Raw genomic sequence first — 12,527 nt, 5'->3', positions numbered from 1 at the left:
TATGGTCCGACGGAGCATTGGTTCATACTATGGTCCAACGGAGCATTGGTTCATACTATGGTCCGACGGAGCATTGGTTCATACTATGGTCCGATGGAGCATTGGTTCATACTATGGTCCAACGGAGCATTGGTTCATACTATGGTCCGACGGAGCATTGGTTCATACTATGGTCCGACGGAGCATTGGTTCATACTATGGTCCGATGGAGCATTGGTTCATACTATGGTCCGACGGAGCATTGGTTCATACTATGGTCCGACGGAGCATTGGTTCATACTATGGTCCGACGGAGCATTGGTCCGAGGTGCGCTGGGGGTCGGGAGAGGGTTGGGGTTAGGTTTAGGTGTGCTGCCCCGTGGGAGGTTAGGGTTAGGGTGAGCGTTTGAGGTAGGTTGTCGTTCGGACCAACGCTCCGTCGGACCAAACACATGAACCCGTGTTCTTCCCCCCTCCCCCATCAATCACGACTGTCTTGTCAAACCATGTGACTTCCATTGGAAATGCATTAAACACGGACAAGACAAAAGACACGGACAAACAGGTTTATTTTAGGTGTGAATGAGGCCTCAGCCTAATTAGTGTGGTTGCCCACACTAATTGACCGGCTTCATCGGGAAGGATGTGCTTGTATTTTTTTAAGAGAAATGTTGTATAGTTTAATTGATATTAATTTATTAGTGAATAAAATTTCCCCATTGACATGAATGGGAAAATGCGATTTTTCGCATTTTCTCACATTCAAGCATTTTTTCCTCAGACTGTAAGCACTATAGTTACAAAACTTGGAGGGTAGGTTCATAATAATTACTAAAATTAATCAACGTATAATGTTATCGGTCGGCCTCATGGTGGCGCTATAACAGCCCACTTTACGTTTTGGCTTATAACTCTTGAACCGTAGGTCGTAAAATCAATTTTTCCCTGGATTCCTTGGGTCATGACGCATCTCCCCATATAGTCTACGCCCATTTGCGTCATGATAGATTTTCCGCCATTTTAAATTTTCTCCAAAACACACTTTTTGCTTTTCCTCCTACAGATTTTGTCCAAATCTCACAAAAATTGGTACACATGATCTCTGGACCTTTCCGATTAAAACACCATCGGCATAATTTTGGTAGTGCGTATCGTTCGGCCGTAATCGTCGTCCGAAGTTAGTAGGAGGGGCCTATATCACAAAAAATGCCATAAATCACGAACGGAATGTCCAATCCATCCCAAATTTGAATCACATGTCGCGGGTGGTTCAATCAACCAAGTACCAAAGCAATTCTATTTTCATCCATAGGGGGCGCCGCAAATGCGAGAAATGTAACCGTTTGTCGCAAAAACATGATTTTTGGGGGATAAATCCCCTCCGAATTACTTGATGATGTGACATTGTAATTGGCTGGCAATATCAGTGGCAATATATGTAAGCCACTGCGGCAACCATTTTTTTAAATTGCGACCTTTCTAGTTGGAAATGTAACCCAATGATAGCCCGGTGCAGGCCTGTGAAAAAATATATAAAAGCCTACTGCGAATAGCCGATCCTTTTAAACGCCCCAGACTACTATTTGGAAATATACGGTACTCTGATGAATAACCAAATGTAAATATACGGTAAGCCTACTCTGATGAATAACCAAATGTAAATATACGGTACTCTGATGAATAACCAAATGTAAATATACGGTACTCTGATGAATAACCAAATGTAAATATACGGTACTCTGATGAATAACCAAATGTAAATATACGGTACTCTGATGAATAACCAAATGTAAATATACGGTACTCTGATGAATAACCAAATGTAAATATACGGTACTCTGATGAATAACCAAATGTAAATATACGGTACTCTGATGAATAACCAAATGTAAATATACGGTACTCTGATGAATAACCAAATGTAAATATACGGTACTCTGATGAATAACCAAATGTAAATATACGGTACTCTGATGAATAACCAAATGTAAATATACGGTACTCTGATGAATAACCAAATGTAAATATACGGTACTCTGATGAATAACCAAATGTAAATATACGGTACTCTGATGAATAACCAAATGCCGTAACTTTTAGGAAGTTTCTCGGAGCATTTGGACCAGTTGACTTCGAGGGGCGAGGCTGATGGTGCCGCAGAGCCAGGGGCCCAGGACCCTGAGGCCCCTGGGGACAGGCCGGGGCCCGAGGCCCCTGGGGACAGGCCGGGGCCCGAGGCCCCTGGGGACAGGCCGGAGCCCGAGGCCCCTGGGGACAGGCCGGAGACCGAGGCCCCTGGGGACAGGCCGGGGCCCGAGGCCCCTGGGGACAGGCCGGAGACCGAGGCCCCTGGGGACAGGCCGGGGCCCGAGGCCCCTGGGGACAGGCCGGAGCCCGAGGTCCCTAGGGACAGGCCGGAGCCCGAGGTCCCTGGGGACAGGCCGGGGCCCGAGGCCCCTAGGGACAGGCCGGGGCCCGAGGCCCCTGGGGACAGGCCGAGGCCTTCGGGGGCCAAAGTCCCCAAGTCTGTCTCTGCCAGCAGCCTTTCACTGACCATCCCGGGAGGTGAGACACGCATGCGCGCGCGCGCGCGCGCGCGCGCGCGCACGCGCGCGCACACACACACACACACACACACACACACACACACACACACACACACACACACACACACACACACACACACACACACACACACACACACACACAGTGGTGGAAGAAGTACTTGTTTTGTTCCCAAACCAAACCTTGAGCTCGAGACCAAAGAGACATTTAATCTCCAAACCTGAGAATTGCAGATCGGCTCTTTTCACTTCTTAAGCATTTCTTCTTCAATGTAGGGAATTTATTTGATTGTTTTTATTTGTTTCATGAAAATTGCCAAAATGTTAGATTTTTGATTTATTCATGAACACATTTTGTAAAACAAAAATTAATATATATCATGATTTTATTAAATTCTTGATTTAAAAATAAAAAATATATAATTACTACTTCTTTATTTTCCCCCAGATGTCTTTGGGGCGTCGCCGCTCGCCAGCCCCCTCTCTCCCTATTCGCTCTCCTCGGACCCCTCCTCCTCCCGGGACTCCTCCCCTAGCCGCGACTCCGCCTCCCTCGGGGCCGTGGCCAATAACAGCAGATGCCCGCGGCAGCCAATCATCATCCACAGCTGTGGGAAGAAGTTCGGATTCACGCTGCGCGCCATCCGGGTGTACGCGTGTGACAGTGACGTCTACACCGTCTACCACATGGTCTGGGTGAGGACTTCATTATTTCTCTGCCACCACTAGGTGACGCCACTAGGTCACCACTAGGTGACAGTGCCGTCTACACCGTCTACCACATGGTCTGGGTGAGGACTTAATTCTTTATCTGCCACCACTAGGTGGCAGCAGAGGGCAGGTAAGCCTTTCCAGGGCCATTTTCATTTCCCGTTTTTTCCGGCTCGGAGGACCGTCATTGTAAGGGATCGGCTAATGTTGGCAGTAGCTCACAATGTTTATCTTTCGCCACAAACGTTAACATGTCGGGAGCGATGCGATGAAAAAAATCACAAATCACATCCGAACCTCGGATGAATGATCGTCACAGCGGGCAGTGTCGCATTTTTCAGAGATAATAAAATGGCCAAAGAAGATGATACTTTTAAGTGTTATAAATGGGGTGTGTTCTGTGTCTCCCTCTCAGAACGTGGAGGACGGCGGCCCCGCCCACCAGGCGGGGGTGAAAGCAGGAGATCTGATCACTCACGTCAACGGAGAGGCTGTCCACGGCCTGGTCCACACGGAGGTGGTGGAACTGCTGCTGAAGGTAGCGCATGCACACACACACACGCACGCACGCACGTGAAGGTACCTAATAGGGATGTCCCGATACACTTTTCCTGTTTCCGATCCGATCCCGATACCACAAATTATGTGTTTGCCGATACTGAATACCGATACCAGTGTTGTGATCTTGTGTTGTGTTAACAACAGTATGTGCACTTGCAGTTTGTGCAAAAGTATAAAAAAAAAGTATAAAAAATAAAATATTTTTTTCTTTTCTTATCAACTAGTCAACTAGTACCAACAAGGTCGACTAGTGGATTTACTAGTCGACTAATAAACTAGTCGACTAGTTGCTTAATGCCCTAGTGTCAACCCCTTACCCCTGTGTCGGATCGCTGGTTAGACTGGCATATTCCCCGATACCGATATGACCCGATATGACAAATAAGGGCCGATACCGATACTTTTCCGATACCGATATAGTATCTGATACAGTAGCGGGACATCTCTAGTACCTGCCCAAGGCGGAGTGGTTAAGACCAGGCTTGTCCTTGTCCTTGCCCGGATTAGTGCAAATAGAACAAAAATGTGTAAGGACAGATTTTGATGAAATTGTAAAAAGTGACTAACGCTTCCCCCTCCCCGCCACAGAGTGGCAGTAGAGTGTCCATCTCCACCACGCCCTTTGAGAACACCTCCATCAGGACCGGCCCCGCCCGAAGGAACAGCTACCGCAGCAAGATGGTGAGATGCTCCAAGAAGAGCAAGAAGGACAAGACCCCAGAGAGGTACGGACACGGTTCTGGTTCCGACTGATTGCATAGATCAGTTTTCATGTCAATGTCGACATGTCATGTTGCTGTATACCGCTCACTGTTGTGACGAAAGAGAGTTGAGCCAGAAGGCAAAGCTCTCTGTCTACCGAGCAATCTTCGTTCCCACTCTCACCTATGGTCATGAAGTGTGTGTCACAAAATGAGTTTTCTTCGACGGGTGGCTGGCATCTCCCTTAGAGATAGGGTGAGAAGTTCAGTCACGCGAGAGAGACTCGGAGTAGAGTCGCTGCTTCTTCGCCTGGAAAGGAGCCAGCTCCCTAGGGAGGTCCTCGAGGCATCTGGTTAGGATGCATCTCGGGCGTCTCCCTAGGAAGGTCCTCGAGGCATCTGGTTAGGATGCCTCTCGGGCGTCTCCCTAGGGAGGTCCTCGAGGCATCTGGTTAGGATGCCTCTCGGGCGTCTGTCTCCCTAGGGAGGTCCTCGAGGCATCTGGTTAGGATGCCTCTCGGGCGTCTCCCTAGGGAGGTCCTCGAGGCATCTGGTTAGGATGCCTCTCGGGCGTCTCCCTAGGGAGGTCCTCGAGGCATCTGGTTAGGATGCCTCTCGGGCGTCTCCCTAGGGAGGTCCTCGAGGCATCTGGTTAGGATGCCTCTCGGGCGTCTCCCTAGGGAGGTCCTCGAGGCACGTCCCACTGGGAGGAGACCCCGGGGCAGACCAAGGCGCAGTTGGAGGAAACACATCGACTCACTGGCCTTGGAACGTCTCGGGATCCCCCCAGGAGGAAGTCACTAATGTTGCTCTGGAGAGGGAAGTCTGGAGCTCTCTGGTGGAGCTGTTGCCCCCGCGACCCGACTACGGATAAGCTGTTTAAAATGGATGGACTTTGGAGGTGTTTAAATGTCTGCCTGTGGGGTTGTCTCTCTCCGGTCTGGCCACCAGGAGGCGCTCTGTGTTCCGTCGTTTCGCCATGCAGCCGTCTCCTCTGCTCCACGCCAGCCGCAGCTTCTCGTCTCTGAGCCACTCCCTGTCGTCTGGAGACAGTCTGCCTGGGTCCCCTACGCACCTCAACCAATCAGGTAAGACCCCTACGCACCTCAACCAATCAGGTAAGACCCCTACGCACGGCCTCGACCAATCAGGTAACATCGGATGTTGCCCAATAGACGCTCCCAGCCTGTAGACTGGCGCGCTCTGTTGCTACGGTGCTAATGTTCCGTCTTTTGATTAATCTCCGTCCTGGGCGATGAGCGTAATTATTTGACGGAGATCTCCGTCTTGACCGCTAAGAGTGTTAACAACTAGGGATGTCCCGAAACACTTTTTTCGTTTCCGATCCGATCCCACAGTTTCTGTCTTAGCCGACACCGATACCAGAGAATAATATTTATAATAATACAAGAAGAAAACAAGCCCAAATTGATTAAATCAATTAATTACCAGCTGCATTATTATTATCTGTGGGTCTGCTGCTGACGTTATGCCACTTTTTTAGCTGCGCTCCGCTGTTATGCTCAAATTAGTGACCCTTAAGAATTATGAGGCAACATGGCTGGAGACGAGGCAGCCAATCAGAACTGCTCGAATTTTGGGCGGGAACCCCTTTTGGTGTTAGCATTATGTTATGCTTTAGCTATTGAAAAATAGCAGATCTACAAGCTCATAGCGCGCCACCGAGTGGCGTGCTACGAGCTTGTAGGTCTGCTATTTTTGAAAAATCGAAGAACGACTGACATAGAAACATAGCTTTTTCAGAAAACTGTCAGGATGTAGAAGACATTTTTAGAATCTGATCTCAGGTCAGAATGGGTTAACAACCGTTGGTTTCTCCAGGCGGCGGCGGAGGCACCACCTCGTCCCAGAGCAGCTCTCCCAGCTCCAGCGCTCCCAACTCCCCGGCGGGCTCGGGCCACATCCGGCCCAGCACTCTGCACGGCCTGGGCCCCAACGGAGGAGGGGGCCCCAACGGGTCGGGCGGCCTGGGGTCGGGGGGCCCCAACAACAAACTGACGCCGGGCCAGAGGCTCCGAGGCCAGCAGGGCCGCCGCAAGTCTGCCGGCAGCATCCCTCTGTCCCCGCTGGCGCGCACGCCCTCGCCCACCCCACAGCCCCCCGCCTCCCCCCAGCGCTCCCCCTCCCCGCTGCTGCATGGGGGCGTGGCCGCCCTCTCCTCCAAGGTCAGAATGTTTCCATTTTAGTTGTTTCGTTTTCACATTTTTCTTATTTTTTTATAATTCAGTTTATTAGTTTTAGTGTTAGTACTGTTTGTTTTTAATGCTTTCGGTTATTTGTCAGATTGTAAATAAGTGACGTCACACCACTAGGTGCCACATGGTGGCGCCGACAGCGACGAAAAGCTAATAAATACATTTCCGAAAACAAAAACTATGGGCATTTTGTCCCATCATTTCAGTTCCTTTTAGTTATAGTTCTGTAAAAACAAAATATAGTTTCAGTTAGTCATCGTTTATCGTTTTTTATTTAGCTCAGTCAACGAAAATGTGTAACTTTTTTCAATGTCATAGTTTTTGTCATTTCGTTAAAACGATAAAACTACCTTTTTCTCTGGTCCCCAGATGACCCCCCCGGCCGTGGTGGTGGGCCACTCGCCGCCCAGCATCGTGCGTCACATGGTGCGCCCCAAGAGCGCCGAGCCGCCCCGCTCGCCGCTCCTCCAGCGCGTCCAGTCCGAGGAGAAGCTGACTCCCTCCTACCAAGGTTGGTGTTGTAGTTTAGAAGCTGTCTGTTTAGTTTAGAAGCTGTCTGTTTAGTTTAGAAGCTGTCTGTTTAGTTTAGAAGCTGTCTGTTTAGTTTAGAAGCTGTCTGCTACCGACCCCCACCATGTCCCCTATGGTAGGTACCCTCACATGTTCTCCCCTTGTCCCCTATGGTAGGTACCCTCACATGTTCTCCCTGTGTCCCCTAGGGTAGGTACCCTCACATGTTCTCCCCTTGTCCCCTAGGGTAGGTACCCTCACGTGTTCTCCCCGTGTCCCCTAGGGTAGGTACCCTCACATGTTCTCCCCTTGTCCTCTAGGGTAGGTACCCTCACATGTTCTCCCCGTGTCCCCTAGGGTAGGTACCCTCACGTGTTCTCCCCGTGTCCCCTAGGGTAGGTACCCTCACATGTTCTCCCCTTGTACCCTAGTGTAGGTACCCTCACATGTTCTCCCCGTGTCCCCTATAGGGTAGGTACCCTCACATGTTCTCCCCTTGTCCCCTAGGGTAGGTACCCTCACATGTTCTCCCCGTGTCCCCTAGGGTAGGTACCCTCACATGTTCTCCCCGTGTCCCCTAGGGTAGGTACCCTCACAGTTTCTCCCCGTGTCCCCTAGGGTAGGTACCCTCACATGTTCTCCCCTTGTCCCCTAGGGTAGGTACCCTCACATGTTCTCCCCGTGTCCCCTAGGGTAGGTACCCTCACATGTTCTCCCCGTGTCCCCTAGGGTAGGTACCCTCACATGTTCTCCCCGTGTCCCCTAGGGTAGGTACCCTCACATGTTCTCCCCGTGTCCCCTAGGGTAGGTACCCTCACATGTTCTCCCCTTGTACCCTAGTGTAGGTACCCTCACATGTTCTCCCCGTGTCCCCTATAGGGTAGGTACCCTCACATGTTCTCCCCTTGTCCCCTAGGGTAGGTACCCTCACATGTTCTCCCCGTGTCCCCTAGGGTAGGTACCCTCACATGTTCTCCCCGTGTCCCCTAGGGTAGGTACCCTCACATGTTCTCCCCTTGTCCCCTAGGGTAGGTACCCTCACATGTTCTCCCCTTGTCCCCTAGGGTAGGTACCCTCACATGTTCTCCCCTTGTCCCCTAGGGTAGGTACCCTCACATGTTCTCCCCGTGTCCCCTAGGGTAGGTACCCTCACATGTTCTCCCCGTGTCCCCTAGGGTAGGTACCCTCACATGTTCTCCCCGTGTCCCCTAGGGTAGGTACCCTCACATGTTCTCCCCGTGTCCCCTAGGGTAGGTACCCTCACATGTTCTCCCCTTGTACCCTAGTGTAGGTACCCTCACATGTTCTCCCCGTGTCCCCTATAGGGTAGGTACCCTCACATGTTCTCCCCTTGTCCCCTAGGGTAGGTACCCTCACATGTTCTCCCCGTGTCCCCTAGGGTAGGTACCCTCACATGTTCTCCCCGTGTCCCCTAGGGTAGGTACCCTCACATGTTCTCCCCTTGTCCCCTAGGGTAGGTACCCTCACATGTTCTCCCCTTGTCCCCTAGGGTAGGTACCCTCACATGTTCTCCCCGTGTCCCCTAGGGTAGGTACCCTCACATGTTCTCCCCGTGTCCCCTAGGGTAGGTACCCTCACATGTTCTCCCCTTGTCCCCTAGGGTAGGTACCCTCACATGTTCTCCCCTTGTCCCCTAGGGTAGGTACCCTCACAAAAAAACATGCTTGTCTCTAAACTGCCTCCCCCTGGCCAGCCGTTGACCCTGATGGAGGAGAAAGGAACTGGTTGGAATAATGTGTTCCTTCCACGCGCTAAGAAGCAGCCTGCTCACTCCTCATGCACTAAGAAGCAGCCTGCTCACTCCTCATGCACTAAGAAGCAGCCTGCTCACTCCTCATGCACTAAGAAGCAGCCTGCTCACTCCTCATGCACTAAGAAGCAGCCTGCTCACTCCTCATGCACTAAGAAGCAGCCTGCTCACTCCTCATGCACTAAGAAGCAGCCTGCTCACTCCTCATGCACTAAGAAGCAGCCTGCTCACTCCTCATGCACTAAGAAGCAGCCTGCTCACTCCTCATGCACTAAGAAGCAGCCTGCTCACTCCTCATGCACTAAGAAGCAGCCTGCTGACTCCTCATGCACTAAGAAGCAGCCTGCTCACTCCTCATGCACTAAGAAGCAGCCTGCTGACTCCTCATGCATCCTAAGAAGCAGCCTGCTCACTCCTCATGCACTAAGAAGCAGCCTGCTCACTCCTCATGCACTAAGAAGCAACCTGCTCACTCCTCATGCACTAAGAAGCAACCTGCTCACTCCTCATGCACTAAGAAGCAGCCTGCTCACTCCTCATGCACTAAGAAGCAGCCTGCTGACTCCTCATGCACTAAGAAGCAGCCTGCTCACTCCTCATGCATCCTAAGAAGCAGCCTGCTCACTCCTCATGCATCCTAAGAAGCAGCCTGCTGACTCCTCATGCACTAAGAAGCAGCCTGCTCACTCCTCATGCACTAAGAAGCAGCCTGCTCACTCCTCATGCACTAAGAAGCGGCCTGCTCACTCCTCATGCACTAAGAAGCAGCCTGCTCACTCCTCATGCACTAAGAAGCGGCCTGCTGACTCCTCATGCACTAAGAAGCAGCCTGCTCACTCCTCATGCATTGAAGGAAGCATGAGCTCAGTTAAAAAATACATAAAAAAATACATCAATAAATACAAAATAAAATATAGGGATATTTCCCGTATTCACAAATCAGTTTTTGCTTTACTCCCTGATCGATTGGTTGAAAATGGGTGAATTGGCTTCAACTTTAACAACCCTCTCCCTCCCTCCCTCCCTCCCCACGCACACACACACACACACACACACACACACACACACACACACACACACACACACACACACACACACACACACACACACACACACACACACAGGAGCAGACAAGAAGCACCTGTGTCCCAGGATGCTGAGCCTGGAGGTGACGCAGGAGGAATCCCAGGACGAGGTGTCGAGGCCTGGGTCGTCCAGGGACCACCACCACCCCCAGCAGGGGTCCCCCAGGGACCACCACCACCCCCAGCAGGGGTCCCCCAGGGACCACCACCACCCCCTGCACAGCCTGGAGGAGACCTCCTGCGTGGCCAGGGTCCGGCCCGCCGAGCAGGGCTGCCTGAAGAGACCGCAAGGCCGCAAGGTCCGTGTATGCATATAACCAACGATGCCTATATGCCAATTATTTGGGGGTCCAAGTGGACCCCCCCCCCCCCCCCCCCCCCAAATAATTGGCAAAAAAATAAACGATAATGTAAAAACAAAAGTGATATACCAATAGCGAAGAGCTTAGAGTATGCTATGGAGATTCCATTGATCCGAGACGAAACACAATCGATTGCCTGATCGTTAACACAATCTATACCAATTTATATTGCTTAAAGCCTCCTTTGCGAACCCGATAAATCTCTGGTTTCTTTAATGTCTATGAATCCAGAATTAATAGTATTTTATTTACCGTCCGTTAGCTTTTTTTAGCATCCATGGTGTGACGTAAAAAAAAGAAAACGCCCAAATCGCGGCGCACACGATCTAAAGCACCGACCTCGCCAGTAGAAAAGTAATGTTTACATTGGCAGATGACGGCCCGGACGGAAGCTATGAGTCGCACAATCACTTCCGGTTCAACGAACCTGTTCACGGCTGTCTAAAGAGTATCATTCTCTGCATTAACCCATTTAGACCTGAGCTCGATTCTACAAAATGTCTTCTAAAATCATGACCGTTTTCTGAAAAAGCTATGTTTCTATGTCAGTCGTTCAATTTTTCAAAAATAGCAGACCTACCCAGCTCGTAGCGCGCCACTCGGTGGCGCGCTATGAGCTTGTAGATCTGCTATTTTTCAATAGCTAAAGCATAACATAAGGCTAACACCAAAAGGGGTTCCCACCCAAAATGGGTTAAGCTGGCACTGGCTCCTCAGTGGAGCCATCTGGTGGCGGCATGTATTCTGTTCAAATAAACGTGCTCTGAGAATGCAATTATAATGTATTCCACATTTCCTCAACATTTTTTTTGAAAACAGCAGATCTACAAGATCACGGCGCGTTGTATCGTGAAGTGTCGTGAGCTTGTAGATCGTCTATCTCCAAAATAGCTGAGATAGGGTTCAAGTGACCGAAACAGACGCTGATGCTGTCTTAATTAATTCAGCTGGGGATCTGCCCTGTAACTGTATCTTAACTGCCGTGCGGCCTTTAGAGACTGAATGTGCGTCTCTGGATGAATAAAGAAAAGGTCTCATCTTCTCTTCTCTCTCTAGGTTGGACATCAGGAGTCTGTGGAAGACCTGGAGAAGGACACGCTCAAGTCCAAGGTATTGAATATCCAACATAATTAACCCACTTGGCGCCATTGTAGTAGATGTACGTCAATTATAACCTGACTCCGCCAGATGGGGCAGCAGAGAGTACACTGGGTTCCCCCCTCCTGCTCCCATCTGGCCAATCAGCGGCAGCTAGAGGCGGGATCAAGGCAGCACTGTGTATGCCTTGATCCCGCCTCTAGCTGCCGCTGATTGGCCAGGCCGTTTGGTGGCCGGAGCATCAAGTCTGCCTGAGAGTTCCCAGATGGGAGCAGGAGGGGGGGAACCCAGTGTACTCTCTGCTGCCCCATCTGGCGGAGTCAGGTTACGTCAATTAAAGCCTATTATTAAATCCTACGCTCAACACCATTGCCATAGATAAACGGCAATTGCGCTTCTATAGAGCTTTTTTTTAAATATTTTTTATCCCACGATTTTGTAACCCATTTTTCACCCCTGTGTCAATTATCTAATGTGATCCTGGGCTCTACACACCCTCCGCCAACCTAGTCCCCATATATGGGGGACATGGGGAGAGCAACGAACTCATGCTTCCTTCATGCATGAGTGTCCAAGTTGCTCCTTTACACCTGACAGGGGGGAGTTTCCCTGGTTGGACGTAGCGCGTGGAAGGAACACGTTATTCCAACCAGTTCCTTTCCCCTCCATCAGGCGCCCCGGCTGGCCAGGGGGAGGCAGTTTAAAGACCAGGATTACTGCATGTTTTTTGTGAGGGTACCTACCCTAGGGGACACGGGGAGAACATGCAAACTCCACACAGAAAGGCCCTTTCGCCAACCCCGCCTCGGGTATGGGCACTGATGACGTGGAGGCGGAAACACGCCGCCAGCACCCACAGCGTCCCGAGCGGGAATCGAACCCAGGACCTTCTAGCTGTGAGGCGACAGCACTACCAACTGTGCCACCGTGCCCCCTTCTATAGAGCTTTTGATCGATCAAGCCATAATG

At 50.8% G+C, this 12,527-nt stretch overlaps 1 protein-coding gene across 1 annotated transcript in view; it reads left to right on the top strand.

Moving 5' to 3' along the window:
- Nucleotides 1–12,527, top strand: part of mast4 (microtubule associated serine/threonine kinase family member 4) — a 218,508-nt gene that overhangs the window by 195,716 nt on the left and 10,265 nt on the right. Inside the window, exons 26-34 of the mRNA XM_079525304.1 lie at nucleotides 2,080–2,544; nucleotides 2,992–3,239; nucleotides 3,670–3,792; nucleotides 4,404–4,540; nucleotides 5,468–5,604; nucleotides 6,359–6,702; nucleotides 7,102–7,243; nucleotides 10,138–10,397; nucleotides 11,517–11,570. Coding sequence (XP_079381430.1) covers nucleotides 2,080–2,544; nucleotides 2,992–3,239; nucleotides 3,670–3,792; nucleotides 4,404–4,540; nucleotides 5,468–5,604; nucleotides 6,359–6,702; nucleotides 7,102–7,243; nucleotides 10,138–10,397; nucleotides 11,517–11,570 — 1,910 coding nt within the window. The remainder of the gene's footprint in view (nucleotides 1–2,079; nucleotides 2,545–2,991; nucleotides 3,240–3,669; nucleotides 3,793–4,403; nucleotides 4,541–5,467; nucleotides 5,605–6,358; nucleotides 6,703–7,101; nucleotides 7,244–10,137; nucleotides 10,398–11,516; nucleotides 11,571–12,527) is intronic.

The sequence above is a fragment of the Electrona antarctica genome, assembly GCF_951216825.1.
Source record: "Electrona antarctica genome assembly, chromosome: 16".
Taxonomy (NCBI): Eukaryota; Metazoa; Chordata; class Actinopteri; order Myctophiformes; family Myctophidae; genus Electrona; species Electrona antarctica.
Note: the sequence above shows the minus strand (reverse complement) of the source record. Positions and strands in the feature narration are given on the sequence as shown.